The following is a 24,371-nucleotide window of genomic DNA, read 5'->3' on the forward strand; positions in this document are numbered from 1 at the left end:
ACACTATTAGGTCCTTGGGTGACATAAACAGTTTACACTCAGTTACTAACCAAAAAAACTGGCAGTTTGAATCCACCCAGTGGTGCTGCAGAAGAAAGGCCTGGCAATCTACTTCCATAAGATTACAACCATTGAGGTACAACCACTTTGATAATTGATTTGGTACTTCCTTTAAAAACTAGATGCAGAACTACCATAAGATCCAGCAATCCTGCTCTTTGGAATATATCCTAGAGAAATAAGAGCTTTTATACGAACAGTGTTGAAGAGCAAAGATGTCACCTTGAAGACTGAGGTGTGGCTGACCCAAGCCATGGTATTTTCCATCGCATCATATGCATGTGAAAGCTGGATAATGAATAAGGAAGACCGAAGGAGAACTGATGCCTTTGACTTGCGGTGTTGGCGAAGAATATTGAATATACCATGGACTGCCAAAAGATCGAACAAATGTGTCTTAGAAGATGTACATCCAGAATGCTCCTTAGAAGCAAGGATGGTGAGACTGCGTCTTGCATACTTTAGACATGTTGTCAGGAGGGATCAGTACCTGGAGAAGGACATCATGCTTGGTAAAGTACAGGGTCAGCGGAAAAGAGGAAGATCCTCAACAAGGTGGATTGACACAGTGGCTGCAACAATGAGCTCAAGCATAACAATGATTGTAAGGATGGTGCAGGACTGGGCAGTGTTTTGTTCTGTTGTGCATAGGGTCGCTATGAGTCCGAACTGACTCGATGGCACCTAACAACAAAAACAACAACACAAACAGATATATACACACCCATGTTCATTGCAGCATTGTTTACAATAGTAAAAAGTTGGAAGCAATCAAGGTGCCCATCAATGGATGACAGGATAAATAAATTGTGGTATATTCACACAGTGGAATATTATGCATCAGTAAAGAACAGTGATGAATCCATGAAACATTTCATAACATGGAGAAATCTGGAAGACATTATGCTGAGTGAAATTAGTCAGTTGCAAAAGGAAAAATATTGTATAAGACCACTATTATAAGAACTGGAGAAATAGTTTAAACAGAGAAGAAAATATTCTTTGATGGCTATGGGGGGAGAGGGAGAGAGGGAGGGAAAGGGGTATTCACTAAAGTTTTATTTTAGGTGAAGAGAAAGAGAATACTCAGTACAGGAGAGGTCAACACAACTGGACCAAACCAAAAGCAAAGAAGTTTCCTGAATAAACTGAAAGTTTCAAAGGCCAGCATAGCAGGGGTGGGGGTTTGAGGACCATGGTTTCAGGGGACATCTAAGTCAATTGGCATAATAAAATCTATTAAGAAAACATTCAGCATCCCACTTTGGAGAGTGGCGTCTGGGGTCGTAAACACTAGGAAGTGGCCATCTAAGATGCATCAATTGGTCTCAACCCACCTGGATCAAAGGAGAATGAAGAACACCAAGGACACAAGATGATTACGAGCCCAAGAGACAGAAAAGGCCACATGAACCAGTGACTCCATCATCCTGAGCCCAGAAGAACTAGATGGTGCCTGGCTACAACCAATGACTGCCCTGACAGGGAACACAACAGAGAACCCCTGAGGGAGCAGGAGAGCAGTGCGATGCAGATCCCAAATTCTCATAAGACCAGGCTTAATGGTCTGACTGAGACTAGAAGGACCCCGGTGGTCATGGCCCCCAGATCTTCTGTTGGCCCAGGACAGGAACTATTCCCAAAGCCAACTCTTCAGACATGGATTGGACTGGACAATGGGTTGGAGAGGGATGCTGGTGAGGAGCGAGCTTCTTGGATCAGGTGGACACTTGAGACCATGTTGGCATCTCCTGCCTGGAGGGGAGATGAGAGGGTGGAAGGGGTTAGAAGCTGGCGAAAAGGACACAAAAAGAGAGAGTGGAGGGAGAGAGCAGGCTGTCTCATCAAGGGGAGAGTAATTGGGAGTGCGTAGCAAGGTGTATATGGGTTTTTGTGTGAGAGTCTGACTTGATTTGTAAACTTTCACTTAAAGCACAATAAAAATTATTAAAAAAAAAAAAAAAAACCAACTAGGCTTCCAGGGAGGAAGGCATGCCTAGGGTGACCAGGAAAAGTGATTGCATGATTAGATGTCTAGAAGAAGATAGAAACTAAACAGCAGATTAGCCTGACAGCACAGAGCACCCATGACAGGGAGATTTTTAGTGTGATTTTTAGAGTGATAGATAGATCACGCTGTAGAATCTCAGAACTGCCACATGGGTGAGGGGTGAGGTGGAGAGCATGGCGGGAGAGGCCTTCTGGATCCCAGCAGGGAAAGCTCCAGTAGCGTAACTAAATTGGAGCTCCTGATTCATTGCTGCCATGCCTACCCATTCTGAGAGATCGCTGAAGTTGCCTCCACCCTAAGAGGTACCCAAAAGCTGAAAGCCTTGACTCAAATTTGGCATTTTAGACATAAGAATTTCAAGTCCAGGAATTTATTCTAACAGCAAACATGTACATAAATGGATATTCATAGCAACTTTGTTTACAATAGCAGAAACATTAGAAACATAAATCATTTATCTCATATATTTCTATATTTTTAATTTTATGACAAGCTGTATTACTTTTATAGTCATAAATCAAGAATAAAGTCAGAGAAGCAAGCAAACCCACACAAAATTACTTGGATAAGCCTTCCTCATAGCACTTGATTGATATTTTTATTATGAAATCTTATTCATAAGAATAAACTTAGGGATAATTTTTGAAATCTCCCGTGTCAGGAATCTAATTTCTTTCCTTGCAAGCTCTCAGTTATTATTGGCTCATGGAAAGAGACATCATAGTCACCTGGGAAAAGGTCATTCCTGTCAAACAGGGAGGCAGGGTGGTAGAATCTGGGGAAGAGATTTACAGAGGAAAAACAAGGGTTGGGATACTGCCTGCATCAATGAAAAGAGTCTCACTTGTGTCTCAGCTACTAAATCGCACCCTTCTCGAATAAGCAGGGGCTGTGAGTTATCCAACTTTGTGTAACTAGTTCTGAAAACCAAGTCTCCCATATATTGGGTGCCCCCCAAGAATTTATTATTAAATAAATGATTAATTAAGCTTGCTTTCACAATTTCATTTTGAAACTCTCAAAATAAGTGCAAAATTTTGGAGAGTACTTACAATTGAATCAAAGGCTTAAACTTTTTTCTGAAATCAAGTCTTAATGGGCAGCCATACTTTTCCCAATCATATTTTACTTTCTAGAAAAGGAAAAATGCTTTAGTTGTTTTATACATTTAACCCATTGACAACATTATAATTTTCTTACCAAGTTTTTAGATGGTCGATGCCTCAGATATGACCTGTAAAAAAGACACTTTACATTATTTACTTCCCTTTCCTCTTTTCAAACTTAAAAACCAAAAACCAGTACTTTATTTAGATAAAGATTTTCCTAGGTAAGAAGGTGTCACAAAAATCAAATAGGTAACTAAAATTACAAAATATTGAGTGCTTACTATGTTTCAGGCACTTTCCACGTTCTTACAACAATCACCAAGGTGTGAATTGTTATCCTGTGCTCTGTATATGGCACCATTGTCAGAAATTGTATGAAACTCGCTCAAGGCTACAAAACTTGCTTTACTACTAGGAAGGAGACATGATCATAAAGCTCATGTGCATTGTGGTATTCCAGTGCAGTTCTTCCCAAAATATTAAGAGATCAAAGAATAAAGTAGTTCAGAATCAGTAACAATAGAACTAAAACTTCAGCGACATCCTAATTTAGATTTCTTGCTCTCATGGAATCCTTCCCCTTCATGAGCTCAAGGGTTTACTCCTTCAAAACCACCCTCTCCCACATATTTCCTGTCTTGCCAATGCTCAAAGTCGCATGGCCTTCCCCAGCCACATGCTCCATGTTCCAGAAAATAGAACTCGAGAAATTCCCATGATAGTGGAGATAGTCTACTTCATATTCTTACCCTTAAGATCTAGATGTTACATAAACACTAAAAGGCAATGCCCTCACTACCTATTAAACCTTTTCTCTTTACCCCCTGTATTTCACCTTCTGCCTTCACCAAGCATTGCAACCCGGAGCATCTAGGCTCCCTCATCTTCCCACCCTGCCTTAAAGTTTAATAAAAACAAGGATATGTCGAGTGGTTAAACACTCTGTCATTCAGCTTAATTAAATAGGATTCAAATTAGAAAATTTCACCACTTTTCAAAAGCTCTTGCAAATATTTCAGAGGCTGTGGACTTATAACCTTTTGACAGCCTAATAAATATTTTGAAAATGATATGTTGATATGAGAAGTCTTACAAAGACACAAGTCAGATTTTATTTTGTTATGTTTTTAATGAATAATCTTATTAAAAATAAATAAGTATATATAAAATAAATACAAAATATAGCAAAAAAATTCAGTTCGTGGAATGTTTGCAACCAGGACTATCTTGGTACATTTGCAAATTCTAACTAGCTTAGATATAGTTGTGTAGAATTAAGAGAAAAATTAGGGAAAAAGAATTCTTGGGTCTTCCTTAAACATAGAGGGAACACTATGAGATTTGAGACTACACATATGTGAATGAAACTTGCTTTATTTATCCAGTTAAATTGAAGAGGGAGACCATGACTCACTTTCTCCTGTTTGTCTCAGAAACGTTATTATTGTCTCTATACATTTTGCTTAATGCTAAAGCTGCTGGCACAGTGTCAGTCCAAACACATGGATGCTGATAGGAATTCAATGAATAGATACCAACTGATTAAATCACTGGTACTACATTAATATAAAACTCAGTGCTTATGTTAAAAACTATTTCTTACTTTTCAATCACGTAAGAAAAATTGTGCCGAAGGCATCCTTTTTTAGAAAATCTACAAAAAGTAAAACACAATGAAGTTGTAATATCATCATTCCTTATATATCTGCATAAACATTTAATCCCTGAGCTCAATCATTCTCAAACTAGAGAGTATCCCACAATCATTCCTTTCCGAATAGAATCTCTGGGACTGGTCCATGCCCCCAGCATTTCTTCTTCTGATTCTTTTTAATCAGCTTGAAATCTACTGATTGGCCTGATACGTTTGACACATATTTATTGAAAATTCATAGAAAATCTGTTAAAATGAAGAAAATTCCTTTGGGTTGTTTTATCCCACATTTACTTTTTTTTTTTTTTTTACTGCAAGCTTTCTTGCTACTGGAGACTAAATTGTGCAGGTAAGGAGCCACTTCAAGGATTAACATAATTTCTAGTTAGGCTTCAGGGAGACATAAAACTATAATGATCTATGAAATGATAGAGTTTTTAGTAAGTTAAATTATTCATTTAACCATTTTGACTGGCTGCTTCCAGTGTACTTCGAAGGGAACCCTAGTCATGACCTTATTTATTTTTTTTAGAGGTCTAGACAACCCCATAACCTGAATCCCAAATTGGACCCAATAGAAGTCCTTCATTGACAGCTCTCATGGTTCTCCTGGAGCACCTTGGACACCAAACTGTTAAAACCTTAAAAAAAAAAAAACCTTAGGCCCACTGAAATCTGAATCAAAGATATTAAGGCTATTTTTAGGGTTCCAAAGCAGTGGATCATTGACGAAGAGGTGTGGAGTAAGATCCTGAAATCTGGGTTTTTAACAAACTCTCCGGGTGATTCTCATCAACAACCAAGTTTGACAATTACCGTCTAGACCTTCCAAGAAACGGATTGAAGTTGATTTACATCTTACCGAGGAAGGAAACCAGGGGCCTGGAAAGGAATTCTGCATGCAGTGCTACTGGGAATTGATTTTGGTACACCCTTTCTTAGAGCAGTCGTTCTCAATCTTTCATACCCCTACAAATCTCCTATGTGTCTGTCAGTTTGTCATACTGTGGGGGCTTGTGTGTTGCTGTGATGCTGGAAGCTATGCCACTGGTGTTCAGATACCAGCAGGGTCACCCATGGAGGACAGGTTTCAGCTGAGCTTCCAGACTAAGACAGACTAGGAAGAAGGACCCGGCAGTCTACTTCTGAAAAGCATTAGCCAGTGAAAACCTTATGAATAGCAGCTGAACATTGTCTGATATAGTGCTGAAAGATGAGCCCCTCAGGTTGGAAGGCACTCAGAAGATGACTGGGAAGAGCTGCCTCCTCAAAGTAGAGTCGACCTTAATGACGTGGATGGAGTAAAGCTTTCGGGACCTTCATTTGCTGATGTGCCATGACTCAAAATGAGAAGAAACAGCTGCAACCATCCATTAATAATCGGAACCTAGAATGTACAAATTATGAATCTAGGAAAATTGGAAATCATCAAAAATGAGATGGAATGCATAAACATCAATATCCTAGGCATTAGTGAGCTGAAATGGACCGGTACTGGCCATTTTGAATCAGACTATCATATAGTCTATTATGCTGGGAATGACAACTCGAAGAGGAATGGTGTTGCATTCATTGTCAAAAAGAACATTTCAAGATCTATCCTGAAGTACAATGCTGTCAGTAATAGGATAATATCCATATGCCTACAAGGAAGACCAGTTAATATGACTATTATTCAAATTTACACACCAATCACTGGGGCCAAAGATGAAGAAATAGAAGATTTTTATCAGCTGCTGCAGTCTGAAATTGATCGAACATGCAGTTAAGATGCATTGATAATTACTGGTGACTGGAATGCGAAAGTTGGAAACAAAGAAGAAGGGTCAGTAGTTGGAAAATATGGCCTTGGTGATAGAAACAATGCCGGAGATCGAATGATAGAATTTTGCAAGACCAACGACTTCTTCATTGCAAATACCTTCTTTCGCCAACATAAATGGCGTCTATACACATGGACCTCGCCAGATAGAATACAGAGAAATCAAATTGACTATATCTATGGAAAGAGACTATGGAAAAGCTCAATATCATCAGTCAGAACAAGACCAGGGGCTGACTGTGGAACAGACCATCAATTGCTCAGATGCAAGTTCAAGCTGAAACTGAAGAAAATCAGAGCAATTCCACAAGAGCCAAAATATGACCTTGAATATATCCCACCTGAATTTAGAGACCATCTGAAGAACAGATTTGATGCATTGAACACTAATGACTGAAGACCAGACGAGTTGTGGAATGACATCAAGGACATCATCCATGAAGAAAGCAAGAGGTCACTGAAAAGACAGGAAAGAAAGTAAAGACCAAGATGGATGTCAGAGGAGACTCTGAAACTTGCTTTTGAGCATCGAGCAGCTAAAGCAAAAGGAAGAATTGATGAAGTAAAAGAACTGAACAGAAGATTTCAAAGGGCCTCCCGAGAAGACAAAGTAAAGTATTATAATGACATGTGCAAAGAGCTGGAGATGGAAAACCAAAAGGGAAGAACATGCTCAGCATTTCTCAAGCTGAAAGAACTGAAGAAAAAATTCAAGCCTCCAGTTGCAATAGTGAAGGATTCCATGGGGAAAATATTAAACGATGCAGGAAGCATCAAAAGAAGATGGAAGGAATACACAGAGTCATTATATCAAAAAAAATTAGTCGATATTCAACCATTTCAAGAGGTGGCACATGATCAGGAACCGATGGTACTGAAGGAAGAAGTCCAAGCTACTCTGAAGGCATTGGTGAAAAACAAGGCTCCGGGAATTGATGGAATATCAATTGAGATGTTTCAACAAACAGATGCAGTGCTGGAGGTGCTCACTCGTCTATGCCAAGAAATATGGAGTACAGCTTCCTGGCCAGCTGACTGGAAGAGGTCCATATTTATGCCTACTCCCAAGAAAGGTGATCCAACCGAATGTGGAAATTATAGATCAATATCATTAATATCACACGGAAGCAGAATTTTGCTGAAGATCATTCAAAAACGGCTGCAGCAGTATATCGACAGGGAACTGCCAGAAATTCAGGCTGGTTTCAGAAGAGGATGTGGAACCAGGGATATCATTGCTGATGTCAGATGGATCCTGGCTGAAAGCAGAGAATACCAGAAGGTTGTTTACCTGTGTTTTATTGACCATGCAAAGGCATTCGACTGTGTGGATCATAACAAATTATGAATAACATTGTGAAGAATGGGAATTCCAGAACACTTAATTGTGCTCATGAGGAACCTTTACATAGATCAAGAGGCAGTTGTTTGGACAGAACAAGGGGATGCTGATTGGTTTAAAGTCAGGAAAGGTGTGCTTGAGGGTTGCATTCTTTCACCATACCTATTCAATCTGTATGCTGAGCAAATAATACGAGAAGCTGGACTATATGAAGAAGAATGGGCCATCAGGATTGGAGGAAGACTCATTAACAACCTGCATTATGCAGATGACACAACCTTGCTTGCTGAAAGTGAAGAGGACCTGAAGCACTTACTAATGAAGATCAAAGACCACAGCCTTCATTATGGTCTGCACCTCAATATAAAGAAAACAAAAATCCTCACAACGGGACCAATGAGCAACATCATGATAAACGGAGAAAAGATTGAAGTTGTCAAGGATTTCATTTTACTTGGATCCACAATCAACAGCCATGGAAGCAGCAGTCAAGAAATCAAAAGACGTGTTGCATTGGGCAAATCTGCTGCAAAGGACCTCTTCAAAGTGTTGAACAGCAAAGATGTCACTCTGAAGACTAAGGTGCGCCTGACCCAAGCCATGGTATTTTCAATCACATCATATGCATGTGAGAGCTGGACAGTGAATAAGGTAGACCGAAGAAGAGTTGACGCCTTTGAATTGTGGTGTTGGTGAAGAATATTGAATATACCATGGACTGCCAAAAGAACGAACAAATCTGTCTTGGAGGAAGTGCAGCCAGAATGCTCTTTAGAGGCAAGGATGGTGAAACTGCGTCTTCCATACTTTGGGCACGTTGTCAGGAGGGACCAGTCCCTGGAGAAGGACATCATGCTTGGCAGAGTACAGGGTCAGCGGAAAAGAGGAAGACCCTCAACAAGGTGGATTGACACAGTGGCTGCAACAATGAGCTCAAGCATAACAACGATTGTAAGGATGGCACAGGACCAGGCAGTGTTTCGTTCTGTTGTACATGACTCGACGGCACCTAACAACAACAAGAACAACTAATCTCCTGGAGAGTTTGTTAAAATGTAGATTCTGATTCAGCAGGCCTGAGGTGCTACCTGAGTCTGCATTTTTAACAAGTTCCCAAGTGATGCCAGTGCTGAACCTTAGACCATATTCTGAGTAGCATGGATGTAGGACATTCCAGAAATAGGATGGTACGAGCTATATATATCAGACAATGTCTGTGTCTGCTGGAAAAGGAATTTTGGGTACAAAGGTGTTAGTAAATGCAAAATTCCTTACAGAATGGGATGGGAACATTTAATTATCAATCCAGCAATGGATTATTACAATTGAGGAGATTATTAGAATGACAGATGATAGACTTTTTGGATGAGAATAAGTCATTTCATGAGTAGACTCAGATACGAGCCAGTGCCCTACCACTCTCACCCCCACTTCCAAACAAAAGAAAAGAATTACAAAAAATTGCCCTCTCCATTATACATTTAACCTCAGTTAAACAGGTTTATATATGCTGAGGTTGATTCTCCCACATATAGTAGAGCTGTGGCAAACGGATGACACAAAACCCGATGTGCTGAAATAAGGGACTTGCATGTGAAGGTACATTGCAGAACTATTCACAATCAGCAAAAAGAGGAAACAACCCAAGTGTTCATCAATAGATGAATGGATAAACAAAATGTAGTATATACATACAGTGGAATATTATTCAGCCATAAAGTCCTGACACATGCTACAACATGGATGAACTTTGAAAACATTATGCTAAGTGAAGTAGACCAGACACAAAAACACAAAAGGTTACACAGTGTATGAAGTGGAAATTTACATAGAATATCTAGAATAGGCAAATTCATGGAGATATAAAGTGGGTTAGAGGTTATCAGCAACTGGGAGGAGGCAAGGAAGGGGAGGTACTGCTTAAAGGACACAGAGGTTCTGTTTGGGGTGATGGAAAAGTCGGTGGTGATGGCTGCACAACATTGTGAATGTAATTAACGACACTGAATTGTACACTTAAAAATTGTCAAAATGGCAGATTTTGTGTTTTAACACAGTAAAAAAAAAAACCATAGTAACCATATGTGAACCATAATAAGATAAAATTCACAGCTTGGGATTCTTGGAAAAAAAAAAAAAAAGCCCCATTGCTGAGCCAATTGTGACTCATAACGACGCTACAGGACATAGTAGAACTGCCCCACAGGGTTTCCGAGGAGCAGCTGGTGGATTTGAACTGCCAGTCTTGTAGTTAGCAGCCAAGCTCCTAACCACTATACCACCAGGGCTCCTGGGATTCTCTGGAGGAAGCAAAACTGTAACTGGTGCGTGTAAGATGGAAAACAGAGGTGCTTCTCTTCATTTTTCTAGGAATGAGCTGTAGACTGCAGAGGTGAGAGAGGTAAGGGGGACAGATGTAAAGTGACTCTATTAAAAGGGGAAGAAGAAAAAATGCTGATGATAAAGAAAGGGATTAATTCTTTTAATATGATTCCAGTGTAATATTTGACTCAGCAAAAAGTTCAAACCAGCTGAAACTGGACAGCAATGTTAGTTCAATTTTGGATTTCATTTTGGACATGTCAGCCATTAGACTAATATTACTGATAATAACTACCACTTAGTTCACCACTCGTTTCAAAACTTAAAGAGTAAGCCTGGTCAAATGGAAATAAACTTGCCCTTTAACAGCAATGTATTTCTTGGAATTACAGCCAACAGCTACTTGGAATACCTAAAATGAAGTAATACAGATGGTAAGTTCAGTGGTTCTGATTCACATGATCTAAAATACTACTAAAGCTAAAAGCAATTGCATCTTAGATTTGAAATAATAACTTTTTAAATACAGAGTTTGGTTATTTTGCTCTGTGCAGTTTTCCTCCTTCTTCTTTGGTCACTTTTTTCTCTTTCTTTGCTTCCTTTCGTTCTTACTGCTCACAGGCCTAAAGGTTGATTCTCTTCTTTCTTACATCATTATTCAGAGAGCCGATCCAATGATACCTTTCACCATCATCTCAACAACCATGACTATTAACTCTGCGCTTCCAGCTTGCACCTCTGACTCAGTGGGCAGGTTTCGACTTGTGTATTCACTTAATCTCAAACTCGTGATGTCCCAAACTCCAGTTGGCATATTGCCTTGGCCTTCAGGGTGGACATCTTCTGTGTGGTATATCATACAGTGGAATATTACTCAGTCATAAAGTCCTGATACATGCTACAACGTGGATGAACTTTGAAAACATGCTAGGTGAAATAAGCCTTTGGCTTCTCTTAACTGGGATGCCTGTTTCTATTTCTACCTGGCTCCAGGACAACTTACTCACTGCTGTCTACTCCTAGCTTTCTTCCACCCTTTCTAAGTGGTATCTGAACACCTGCATTCTGCATTAGACATGGCACTGTATGTTACGTATTTCCACAAGGTGAACCTGGAAAAGCCCTATGTCATGGACTGAATTGTGTCCCTCAAAAATATCTGTCAACTTGGCTAGGTCATGATTCCCTTGTATGATTATCTACCATTTTATCATCTGATGTGATTTCCCTACCTGTTGTAAATACCATCACTATGACTTAATAAGACGGATTGGTGGCATCAAGTTATATTGATGAGGCCTACGAGGCTAGGTAGTGTCTTAAGCCCATCTCTTTTGAGATATAAAAGACAAGAAGTGAGCAGAGAGACATGGAAACCTCATATCACCAAGAAAGCAGCACCAGGAGCAGAGCTCATCCTTTGGACCTGAAGTTCCTGCACTCCAATGCTCCCAGACCAAGGGAAAACTGATAACAAGGACCTTCCTCCAGAGCTGACAGAGACAGAAAGCCTTCCCCTGGAGCTGATGCCCTGAGTTTGGACTTGTAGCCTACTAGACAGTGAAAGAATAAATTTCTCTTTGTTAAAGCCATCCATTTGTGGTATTTCTGTTACAGCAGCACTAGATGACTAAGCCATCCTATTACTCACTTCCCTCTAAGAGGGGTTTGGGAGTTAGGACGGTGGAGATAGGGATGGCCAGCCAAGTTTAGTGGATTTAAAGAGCCATTCCTGCTAAACCAAGACCTTTCAAGCTTCATTTAAAAGACAAGTTCCACAGCACAAGCTCATAGATTTTGTTTCCTGAGCCACCTGATCTCATCACAGGACTTGAGTTTGATCTTTCAACAACTCTAACCACAGTCCTTGCTGCCCATTATCATCAAATCTTTGCCTTCCCATCAACTGTGTTCAGAAACATGGGCCTGTCCTTTATCTTTACTAAGTTATCCATGTGGTATAAGTGGTTGGCTGAGGTCTTCAAATCTCTTGTAGTCACAACCCAGTATCACTTGATGATCTTATTCGTAACGTCCCTTCTCTTTCAGGTCCTAGTTGACAGAAATCATCCCTGGCCTCATAATCAACAACCATGGGTAGTATTAAAAATATGAGCTAACCTGTAAGTGGATCTTAAAACAGAGCTGTAGGTACAGAGTGTGAATAAGCCTGTTTTCTAGGGCACCCATTGTGGCAGGACTGACACTTGTTCTCCAGGCCTGGACACTTAACTAGATAGCTTGTGACAGATGGTCTAAATGAAAACAATAAGTGCACTGGTTTTTTTTATGAAATACTAGTCTCTTCAGTGCAGAGACAGGGTGGACTGATCCTGCCTTAGCTTTGAGTCAGACATAACAAATTCCCTCTGACTAGGACAGAATAGCTAGGGCAGGAATTTTAAAGGGCCTCAACACAGACATTTTAGTAGATAGTATTTTTTTTTTTTTTATCAGAGAGTTGTAGTTATCCCTCCCTGGGAAAATTCAGCTTGGAAGGAATTATCAATGCCCTCAGGGGACCAGTAAACCAGACTGGCTTCGCTGCATTCCTGGTTGTTGGTGCCTGGTTAAAAACTGAGCTGTGGCCCTGTTAGAGCTCCAAGGTCAATTTGCTGCTCTGCTGCAGACTATCAGGAATAAGTGACACAGACGACAGGCTCCCATTCAAATGGCTCAGTCCATAGTTCGTTTGGTCAGCAAGTTTAACAAGGGCCTGACTTCACTGGGCAGCATTTTGTTCCATTGTGCATGGAGTTGCCATGAGTTGGGGGCTGACTCAACAGCAGCTAACAACAACAACTTCATTCAACTGGAAGAGAAGTCTATAGGCTGTGGTTACATGTACATACAGAGCTGGGTCCTGTGTCTCTATAGGACACACTTGACATGCTTGCTTGTGGGTATAAGGGCACGGAGAAAAGTCCCTGTGGTTGAGGACAAACCTTGTAACTGTGAACAGGTTTTGATTTTTGTATGACTAGAGAATCTGCCTCCACAAGAACACATTGCCATATCATATTGTCTAAAGGACCACTGCAATGCTCTACATTCTGTCTCAGTGGTCGGCCAGAACACACTACCTGCAGTTGGTGGCTAGATTTGACCTGTGTATGTCTTGGAGTGTGCCAAGGATGGAAGAGAAAGAAACCAATAATATATAATTACTATGTGACAGGCACTGTTCTGGGTACTGTACATAAACTATTTATTATTTAATACTCTCAGCAATGCTGTGAGGCAGATGTTACATCTTCCATTTTATGATTGAGGTAACTGACAACCAGAGTGTTTAAGTACCCTACCCAAGTTTGTAAGTGGTAGAGCTTGGATCTGAACTCAGATTAGAGTAGCCTGCCTTTCTAATAACAGGCTGTGCAGAATAGAGTGAACAGGGATCCATAAAAAATCTATAGGTTAGAGAGGGAAAGGGCTGGAAGAAACCACAGTGTTTCAGGAAAGTATCATTGTTGGAACAGAGAGGAGCTGTCAGTGGACTGATGATAGAAAACACAGACCCAGACTGGGGCAGGCACTTGGATAAACCAGGTTTTGGTTTCTTGCCTTATAAACAGATTAAGCTGGGCGGGTTGCATGGAGGCAGATAGGGAAGTAGTTGACATGCAACTGCGGGCAATTTCCTGGGGAAGTACTTTGTGTCAGCACCGCTTGATGAAAGATCATGTCTGCCTCAGTTCAGGAAAAGCCAGTTGCCATTGAGTCAATACCGACTCATGGCGACCCTGTGTGTTTCAGAGTAGAACTGTGCTCCATGGGGTTTTCGATGGCTGATTTTTCAGAAGTAAGTCACTGGGCTTTTCTTCTAAGGTGCCTCTGGGTAGACTCGAACCGCCAGCTTTTCAGTTAGCAGCCAAGGTCGTGAACTGCTTGCACCACCCAGGTACTCCCTTAGTTCAGGGGTTCCTCTAAAAGGGAACCTTGAGCCCTGGTAGGAACAGGTTCCTTGTACTAGGGTTCTGAAGTACAGGGGCCATGTCTTACTTAACTTTGTATTTCCCATGTATAGCATGACACTTACCATACAAAAACAAACAAACCAAACCAAACCCATCACCCTTGAGTCGGTTCCGACTCATAGCGACCCTGTGGGACAGAGTGGAACTTCCCCATAAGGTTTCCAAGGAGTGGCTGGTGGATTTGAACTGCTGAACTCTTAACCACTGTGCCACCAGGGCTCTGCTTGCCATATTGTAGGTGCTAAGTATATGTTTAATTGAGTGTTGGGCTGAGAAAGCATCCCCAAGTGTGGAACATAGACTCAAAGGAGTTATTGTTGTCAGGAATATTGTTTAATTTCGTAATACCTTCAGTTACCTGAATATCCCACTGCTACTTCGTACCTCTGTACTTTGCATATGCCTTTTCCTGGAATTCCCTTTGCACCTGCCTGCTGAATTTCTATTTATTCTTCAATAGTTATTTTATCTGTCACCTTCTTTTCACCTTTTCCTTCCCAGTTAAAATTGTTCATTCTTTCCTCTGCAGTATTTGATTACTGTGTATACCACATTCTCTTACACTAACCTATGTTTACCTCTACAGCAGGTACTCGGTCTTTTCATCCTCATAACTCCCATTACCTAGCACTCTGACTGAAACGTAGAAACATAGCAGGCACACAATACATTTTTCTGAGTGAATAAATGGTTGACTTGTTTGAATGAATAACAGAATAGAGGTGGCCATCTTCTCTGACAAACCATATCCAACTTTAGTTGTTCCCATTTGTTTCAGTTTTCTTTTGCTGTTATTGTTGTTAGGTGCCATCGAGTTGTCTCTGACTCATGGCAACCCTATAAATAACAGAATGAAAGTTTGCCTAGCCCTGTTCCATCCTCACAATAGTAGGTATGTTTGAGCCCATTGATGTAGCCACTGTGTCAGTCTATCTTGTTGAGGGTCTTCCTCTTTTTCACTGACCCTCCACTTCACCAAGCATGATGTCCTTCTTCAAGGATTGCTCCCTCCTGATGACATTCATGTATAAAGACCAGACTTAATGGTCTGACTGAGACTGAAGGAACACCCAAAGACACAGCTCCTGAACTCTGTTAACCCAGAACTACAACTATTTCTGATGCCAGCTCTTCAGACAAAGATTAGACTGGACTATAGAACATAAAATAGTACTCGTGAAGAGTGTGCTTCTTATTATTTCAAGTAGATACATGAGACTAAATAGACAGCTCCTGTCTGGAGGCAGGGTGAGAAGGCAGAAAGGAATAGGAGCTGGTTGAATGGACATGGGAAACCTGGGATGGAAGGGGGGAGTGTGCTATTACATTACAGGGATTGCAACTAGGGCCATGTAACAATATGTGTATAAATTTTGGTATGAGAAATTAATTGAGCTGTAAACTTTCACCTAAAGCTAAATAAATAAATAAATAAAAGGTGTTTTGCAGCAGATTTGCCTGATGCAATACATTGTTTGATTTCTTGACTGCTGCTTCCATCGGCATTGATTGATTGTTGATCCAAGTAAAATGAAATCCTTGACAACTTCAATATTTTCTCTGTTTATCATGACGTTGCTTATTGATCCAGTTGTGAGGACTTTTGTTTTCTTTTACACATTTTAATTTATCTTCAAAAACTAATAATTTTACATTTTTGTATATGTTTTTATATCTAACGTTAGATGGCAAACTTATGGAAGGCAGAAATCTGAACTTCTGTTTCCAAAGTAAAATAAAACTAGGTAAAATGGGGCAGTGGTTGCACAACATGCTTAATGTAATTCATATCACTAAACTGTACCCCTGAAAAAAGATGAATTGGGAAATGCTGTGCTGTATGTATTTTTACGACAATGATAAAAAAATAAATAATCCTATCTCTACAGTGAAACATTACGAAATGTTGCTAGGGGAGTGGTAATATACATAATTATTCATAGTTTACCACCTATGAATTCTTGAAGTAAATTTTTCAATCTTCTACCTATGTCACTTACCTTTTTGGGTGTTATACATGCTTTTGAATATCTACTGGGCTGAACATTGTAAAGCACAAGACCTGAGGTCTGGTCTCTAGGAGAAACAACCCATGCAGGTTAGTATAGAATCACGAGAGATGTAGACATGAATCTGCCTTGTGTAGACAGATGAAAAGTCCTATGCACATGATGGGATTGAATCCACCATGAACTCTAGAGGCCCAGAGTGTGTGGTGGTAACTGTTTGCTGCTTCTGCTAAGGCAACTCTGCGCTGTGGTCATCTCTTAGAGTCACTCCCATCTCATGGTGTCCCACACTTTGACCAGCATAGGGCTGGTTCACTGGGAAAAAGGAATGAGCTTCTATCAGCATTTCCGCCCCCTATTTCATGAACAGCCCCAGTCCCTGGAGGATGGAGATCTGCTGGTGACATCTTGTCCTACTTCCTGACGGAACTCTAAGGGTGTGGCTAGTGCATCGGTTCTTCCTCTAGATGTTACAGATTCTCCCCCACCACCTGTTGATACACCTTTGGGACAATAAAGGTCAAACATAATGCCTTTCTAGACTCGGAAGAGCACATAGATCATTTTATGTTCAGGCAAAATGTGAGGACTCAAAAATAACAAAAGTGGAAATTATGAAAGCTTTATTCACACCCCACACCTACTCAGATGTTTACTTTTCCAGAAAAACTGGGAGAAAACAAACACACACATAAAAATAACCACAAACAAATGTGCTGTTTCTTTCAGCATTCATTACTTTTTTTATATTTATTAATTTATCATATAAAACATAATAAATAAGTGAGGATACAGATAGCACTTTTTAAAACAGCTACCGTGTTCCATCAATCCTAAGACTAACACCTTTGCAATCAGGAAGCATCTTATAATTATGGTGTCTTTCAAGGAGAGTAGGAGTCTCTGGGTGGTGCAAAGAGTTAAGTCCTTGACTACTAGCCCAAAGTTTGGTGGTTCAGGCCCACCAGAGGCACCTTGGAAAACAGGCCTGGTGATCTGCTTCTGAAAGGTCACAACCTTGAAAACCCTATGGAGCAGTTCTACTCTGCACACATGGGGTCACCATGAGTTGGAATCGACTTGATGGCAACTAACAACCAAAATAAGCATAACGGGCTTTTTTGTTGTTGTTGTTGTTAGTGATACATAAAAATACTAGGGGTCTTACGATTTGATAGAATCTTTGATAAATCCGGTAATATTGTGTAGAGCTATAAAGGAGACTAAAGTAAATATTGCATCTTCAATTTGCTACACAATTTCTCCTCTTATAGGTAGATATTTTTTTTTCCTACCATGGCTGATTTCAAAGCTTTTTGTGTTTTCACTCAAGCCTCAGACTGACTTAAAGTATCCTGGATCATTTTATGTCTGTTCTATAACTATAGAATTCTAAGTAAATATCCACAAAATAAAAAATACCCAAAGGTACCCACAACATTAGATGGACCAAGAAAAAGTTGGTGAGTGAAGGGGAAACTGATGAACTGAGCCTCCCCCAATTACTGTGTCCAAAGTATCATTTTCTCCCTGCCCTTCCTGGCCATTATCACATCATTCTGCTTTGTTTTCTTAATAGCACCTATCACCATTTGGAATTATCTTGTTTATTGATTTGTTTACTTGCTGTTTGTCTTCTCCCACTAGAGATATGTTCCATGAGAAGAGTACTCTACCTTTCTTGTTCACTATGTATTTTAAACACTTAGAAAGTACTTGGCATAGAATGGGTACTCAAACTCACTAGCAGCAGACTAAACGGACTTTTTCATATAAAAATGCCATTTTTCCAGAAAATATTGAGTTGGGCGATGAGGCCAACCATGAACCGGTTGCTGTCTAGTTGATCCTGACCCATGGCAAGGCCATGTGTGTCAGAGTAGGACTGTGCTCCACAGGGTTTTCAGTGGCGGGTCATTCAGAAGGAGATTGCTAGGACTTTATTCCAGGCGCCGCTGAGTGGACTCAAATCTCCAACCTTTCAGTTAGCAGCCAAGCTCATTAACCTTTTGCACTACTACCCGGGGACTCCAAGGACAGCCATATAAATGCCTCAAGACACAACTTCGGACTAATTGTCTTCCTCCAGAAATTTTAAGTGCTTAGGTGTTATGTTATCCCAAGGGTCAAAGGTGGTGTTTTATCTGACTCTACTCCCATTCAAACCTTTCTGTGATATTAGAGTTTTTGTTTTTGCTTAAGTACCAAATGACAAGACTTTGGGACAGGAATTAATGATAAAACGTGCTTGAAAATTACTGAATTAAGAAATAGCTTTTTTTTTTTTTTTAATTTTTTATTTCCCATCTTCATTTGGGTGAATGGGAACCTTCAGACAGGTCAGGTTTCCATTTAACTACCAGGAATAGTTTACATTTTCATACAGTTAAGCGCTAATTTCTTATCTATTTAGGCAGTTAAAGGAACTTGAATTCTGGATATTTAAAAGGCTAGGAGGCCATTTAAATAGATGAGCACCTACAAATCAGTGACCTGAGTGGCATATGTAATATCAAATAACCCAAAACCCCATATCTGTTGCCATTAGGTTGATGCCAACTAATATTGAATAGGTTCTTTTAAAAATCATACTTACTGTAACTTGAAGTAATCACCTACTGCCTCGTAATTTACAGCCTGAGAAAATGTTGATATCTAAAAAAGAAAATTAAAAAGTTTATGTCAAGCAGGAATGGAGTGGGGCGGGCACGTTAGTAGTATATTGCTTTCCATGTCCATTCACATAAAACACCTTCATTAGGGCATGTGTTAATGTTGATGACTCAAAATCAGATTTTCCTAGGACACAATGTATACTTCCAAGACAGATTTAAACGTCCCTTTAGCTTGTGTTGTTGTTAGCTAAGAAAAAATGTATGTATTTAGCACTTTTTTCCCAGTTTCTTTTCTATTTCAGAAACTCCAATTATCTATATATTAGATGTACTCTGTTACATTTTGTTATTTTTCCTTTTAATTTTCTATCATCATAGTACTTTTATTTATATTGCCCCTCTCTCCTTCCTCATTTGACTTTGTCGTTGCAGTATTCTTATTCTTATTTTCTATTTATTTCCTGAGCTTAGCAAACCTGTTTTACTTTATTTTGTAATAACCTTGTTTCTGAGATTTTTTATTTCTTCCTTGAGGTTTCTGAATTATTACAGATATTGTATCGTCTGTCACTTTTGAGACTATGAGGAATTGTTTGTCCAAGCCTTTTCTCTGTTGTTTTTGAGTAAGTAATTTTTTTGGTAAATGCTCATCTACTTTTTACGTATGATCGTGCTGTTTTCTTCCCTCTGGGATATGTTTCACCTCAATTTTTAGCATTCCATAAGGATGTTATATTTTCAGGGTAAAGCCATTTATAGAACACACATGCTAGTAGAGGCAGAAAATGATAAGCCCTACACTTTTGAAGTATAGTAACTACAATCTCTGTATCCCTATACTACTTTTCAGAAGTCTTGATATATATGTATTGAGAAAGAGTGAGAGAGAAAGGTTGCTTAAATTTGGTTTTGGACAATCAGTTGTAATGAGAACAGAGATTCCATGCCTCTAAATAACAACCTTAGTGAAAAAAACTTATTTCTGAGACAAGGTTTATTTTCTCAGATACTGGAAGTGGTGCAACGGAAAACGTATACTCTTTTGTGATAGAGTTGAAGGCTGTGAAGTTCATTAAATTAAAAGTGAATCCAGTTCCAAGTTTAAAGAAAGGGCTGATGGTGACATTTATACCTGTATGCTATCAAGCACGATCCTTTCTTTTACGTGTAATCATAAAAATAGCTTTATAAGAATACCCTTGTCCATAATTAGGCTCCAAATTTTAACATTACCTTTTGTGAAACATAATTATATTCTCCAAGCTTTGCTTATTGTAATTTAAAAAGCATTTGAACTTGGGTCTGTAACTCAACCTACATACATATGTATTATTTGAAATTATGAATACTGAAAATATCCACACAAAGGACATATTTAAAAAAACATATTTTGTAAATGTGATCATCTATTAAAAAACACATCATTATAAATAATTAAGAGGTGACATGGAGACTTCCATTTTCAGTAGCGGTGGACTAGGTTGTACGAACAAAATCTCCCTCTTAAAAACAAGCATGAAAGCAAACAAACAAGAAATACTAAAAATGTCAGATATTTTAAATGCCACCTTAAAAGTATCAAGTAACTGACAAGATAGTGGGAACTGCCAGTCCATATTCTGAGAGAAATTGGGACTCTAGAAAGTAAGGCAGAACATCAGCACCCATAATCTACTTTTTCCCTAAAAGCATTTTTCAGCCTAGAGAATGGAAGCATTTAAGGTAGGGGGTTAAATAAGAGATCCTCTCTACATTAACGAATGCAGTCAGAAACCTCTACTCTCAGAGTAAGGATAAACCAGGACTAAATTTGCCCTTCCCTCAATCCTTCAGGAACTGCAGCCATTGAGTGATCAGAAAAAGAAAGAAAAGGAAAAAATCATCTCCTTAAAATTTGTGGCTATAGGCAATTTATATGGCAGAATTGTTTGCTTGGGTGACTCAGGGGATTTGAGGAAGTCCCAGTGCAGTAGTGCCCCTAGGTATCTCACAATAGCAAACACAGATCATCTCCAGAGTAAGGCATGTTCTTACTAGACCTAGGGGAATTGCTAATAACATTTTTCAAGGACAATGAACAGCACACAGTCAAAGATAATCAAGCACACAAGAAAACAAGAACCAGTACAAACAATTTTAAAAAACCCAAAAACCCAAACCCGCTGTCGCAGAGTTGATTTCGACTCATAGTGGCCGTGTAAGACAGAGTAGAACTGCCCCACAGTTTCCAAGGAGCACCTGGTGGATTCCAACTGCTGACTTTTTGGTTAGCAGCTGTAGCTCTTAACCACAATGCCACCAGCAATTTTGGGAGAGAAAACAGATGAAACAGACATGCTCGGACTTCAGATGTGGAACTATTAGATGTGGATTATAAAACAGATATGCTTACTAGTTTTGCAGAACTAAACTACAAGCTTGAAAATATCTGTAGTGTAGAAGAAACTATAAAATGCGTGAGTGTATTTTAAAAAAGAAAAAACAAACTTCTATAAATTTAAATACAATAACTAAACAGAGTGTGTAAATACAGTAACTAAACAGAGAGAGATTGTTGTTGTTGTTGGGCGCCATGGAGTCGGTTAAGACTAATAGCAACCCTATGTACAGCAGAACAAAACACTGGCCTGTACCATCTTCACAATTGTTGTTACACATGAGCCCATTGTTGCAGCCACTGTGCCAATCCATCTCATCGAGGGTCTTCTTCTTTTTCTATGGCTCTCTACTTTACCGAACATGATGTCCTTCTCCAGGGACTGGTCCCTCCTGATTACATGTCCATAGTATGTGAGATGTAGTCTCGCTATCCTTGCTTCTAAGGAGTATTCTGGCTGCACTTCTTCCAAGACAGATTTGTTCATTCTTCTGGCAGTTCATGGTATGTTCAATATTTTTCACCAACACCATAATTCAAAGGTATCAATTCTTCTTAGGTATTCCTTATTCATTGTCCAGCTTTCACATGCATTCAAGGCCATTAAAACCACCAAGGCTTGGGTCAGGCTCACCTTAGTCCTTAAAGAAACATCTTCGCTTTTTAACACTTGAAAGAGTTCTTTTGCAGCACATTGCCCAATGCAATATGTTGTTTGATTTCTTGCCTGCTGCTTCCATGGGCATTGATTGTGGATACAAGTAAAATGAAATTCTTGACAACTTCAGTCTTTTCTCTGTTTATCATGATGTTGCTTATTGGTCCAGTTGAAGGATTTTTGTTTACTAGTTTTTTTTTTTTTTTACGTTGACGTGTAATCCATTCTGAACATTATGGCCTTTGAACTTCATCAGTAAGTGCTTCAAGTCCTCTTCACTTTCAGCAAGCAAGGTTGTGTCATCTGCATGATGCAGGTTGTTAATGAGTCTTCTTCCAATCCTGATGCTGCATTCTTTTTCATAGAGTCCCACTTCTCGGATTATTTGCTCAGCATACAGTTTGAATAAGTACGGTGAAATGATACAATCCTGACACACATCTACCCTGACTTTAAACCACTCAGTATCCTCTTGTTCTGTTCAAATGACTGCCTCTTGGTCTAAGTACAAGTTCCTCATGAGCACAATTAAGTGTTCTGGAATTCTCATTCTTCGCAATGTTATCCATAATTTGTTATGATCCATACAGTCGAATGTACAGTCAATAAAACATAGGTAAACATCTTTCTGTTATTCTCTGCTTTTAGCCAGGATCCATCTGACATCAGCAATGACATCCCTTGTTCCATGGCCTCTTCCGAATCTGGCTTGAATTGCTGGCAGTTACCTGTCAAGGTACTGCTGCAACTGCTTTTGAATGATCTTCAGCAAAATTTTGCTTCTGTGTGATATTAATGATATTTTTCAATAATTTCCACATTCGGTTGGATCACCTTTCTTTGGAATGGGTACAAATATGGATCTCTTCCAGTCAGTTGGTCAGGTATCTGTCTTCCAAATTTCTTGGCACAGATGAATGAGATTTTAGAGCTGCATCTGTTTGTTCAAACATCTCAATTGGTATTCCATCAATTCCTGGAGCCTTGTTTTTTGCCAATGTCTTCAGTGCAAGTTGGACCTCTTCCTTCAGTACCATTGGTTCTTGATCACATGCTACCTCCTGAAATGGTTGAACGTTGACCAATTCTTTTTGTTACAGTGACTCTGTGTATTTTCTTCCATCTTCTTTTGATGCTTTCTGTTTTGTTCAGTATTTTCCCGTTGTTGTTGTTAAGTGCTGTTGAGTCAGTTCTGACTCATAGCGACCCTATGCACAACAGAACGAAACACTGCCCAGTCCTAAGCCATCCTTACAATTGTTGTTATGCTTGAGCCCATTGTTGCAGCTACTGTGTCAATCCACCTCATTGAGGGTCTTCCTCTTTTCTGCTGACCCTATACTCTGCCAAGCATGATGTCCTTCTCCAGGGACTGATCCCTCCTGACAACATGTCCAAAGTATGTAAGACGCAGTCTCGCCATCCTTGTTTCTAAGGGGCATCCTGGTTGTGCTTCTTCTAAGACAGATTTGTTCGTTTTTTTGGCAGTCCATGGTTTATTCAATATTCTTCCCCCACACCACAATTCAAAGGCGTCAATTCTTCTTCGGTCTTCTTATTCATTGTCCAGCTTTCACATGCATATGATGAGACTGAAGATACCATGGCTTGGATCAGGCACACTGTAGTCTTCAAGGCGACATCTTTGCTCTTCAAAGCTTTGAAGAGGTCCTTTGCAGCAGATTTACCCAATGCAATGCATCTTTTGATTTCTCAACTGCTGCTTCCATGGCTGTTGATTGTGGATCCAAGTAAAATGAAATCCTTGACAACTTCAGTCTTTTCTCCCTTTATCGTGATGTTGCTCTTTGGTCCAGTGGTGAGGATTTTTGTTTTCTTTATGTTGAGGTGCAGTCCATAATGAAGGCTGTGGTCTTTGATCTTCATTAGTAAGTGCTTGAAGTCCTCTTCACTTTCAGCAAGCAAGGTTGTGTCATCTGCATAATGCAGGTTGTTAATGAGTCTTCCTCCAATCCTGATGGCCCATTCTTCTTCATATAGTCCAGTTTCTTGTATTATTTGCTCAGCATACAGATTGAATAGGTATGGTGAAAGAATGCAACCCTGACACACATCTTTCCTGACTTTAAACCAATCAGTATCCCCTTGTTCTGTCCGAACAACTGCCTCTTGATCTATGTGAAGGTTCCTCATGAGCACAATTAAGTGTTCTGGAATTCCGATTCTTCGCAGCGTTATCCATAGTTTGTTATGATCCACACAGTCAGTCGAATGCCTTTGCATAGTCAATAAAACACAGGTAAACAACCTTCTGGTAATCTCTGCTTTCAGCCAGGATCCATCTGACATCAGCAATGATATCCCTGGTTCCACATCCTCTTCTGAAACCAGCCTGAATTTCTGGCAGTTCCCTGTCGATATACTGCTGCAGCTGTTTTTGAATGATCTTCAGCA

General features: G+C 39.7%; 1 protein-coding gene across 1 annotated transcript in view; it reads right to left on the reverse strand.

The window, feature by feature from the left end:
* The window catches only part of CATSPERE (catsper channel auxiliary subunit epsilon), a 165,102-nt gene that overhangs the window by 56,049 nt on the left and 84,682 nt on the right, over nt 1–24,371 (reverse strand). The window contains exons 7-12 of the mRNA XM_049867930.1: nt 18,903–18,961; nt 16,298–16,373; nt 10,680–10,732; nt 4,784–4,834; nt 3,272–3,305; nt 3,124–3,203 (exon numbers count right to left, since the gene is read on the reverse strand). Of these exons, the coding sequence (XP_049723887.1) occupies nt 3,124–3,203; nt 3,272–3,305; nt 4,784–4,834; nt 10,680–10,732; nt 16,298–16,373; nt 18,903–18,961 (353 nt within the window). The remainder of the gene's footprint in view (nt 1–3,123; nt 3,204–3,271; nt 3,306–4,783; nt 4,835–10,679; nt 10,733–16,297; nt 16,374–18,902; nt 18,962–24,371) is intronic.

This window comes from Elephas maximus, chromosome 24 (assembly GCF_024166365.1).
Source record: "Elephas maximus indicus isolate mEleMax1 chromosome 24, mEleMax1 primary haplotype, whole genome shotgun sequence".
Classification (NCBI taxonomy): Eukaryota; Metazoa; Chordata; class Mammalia; order Proboscidea; family Elephantidae; genus Elephas; species Elephas maximus.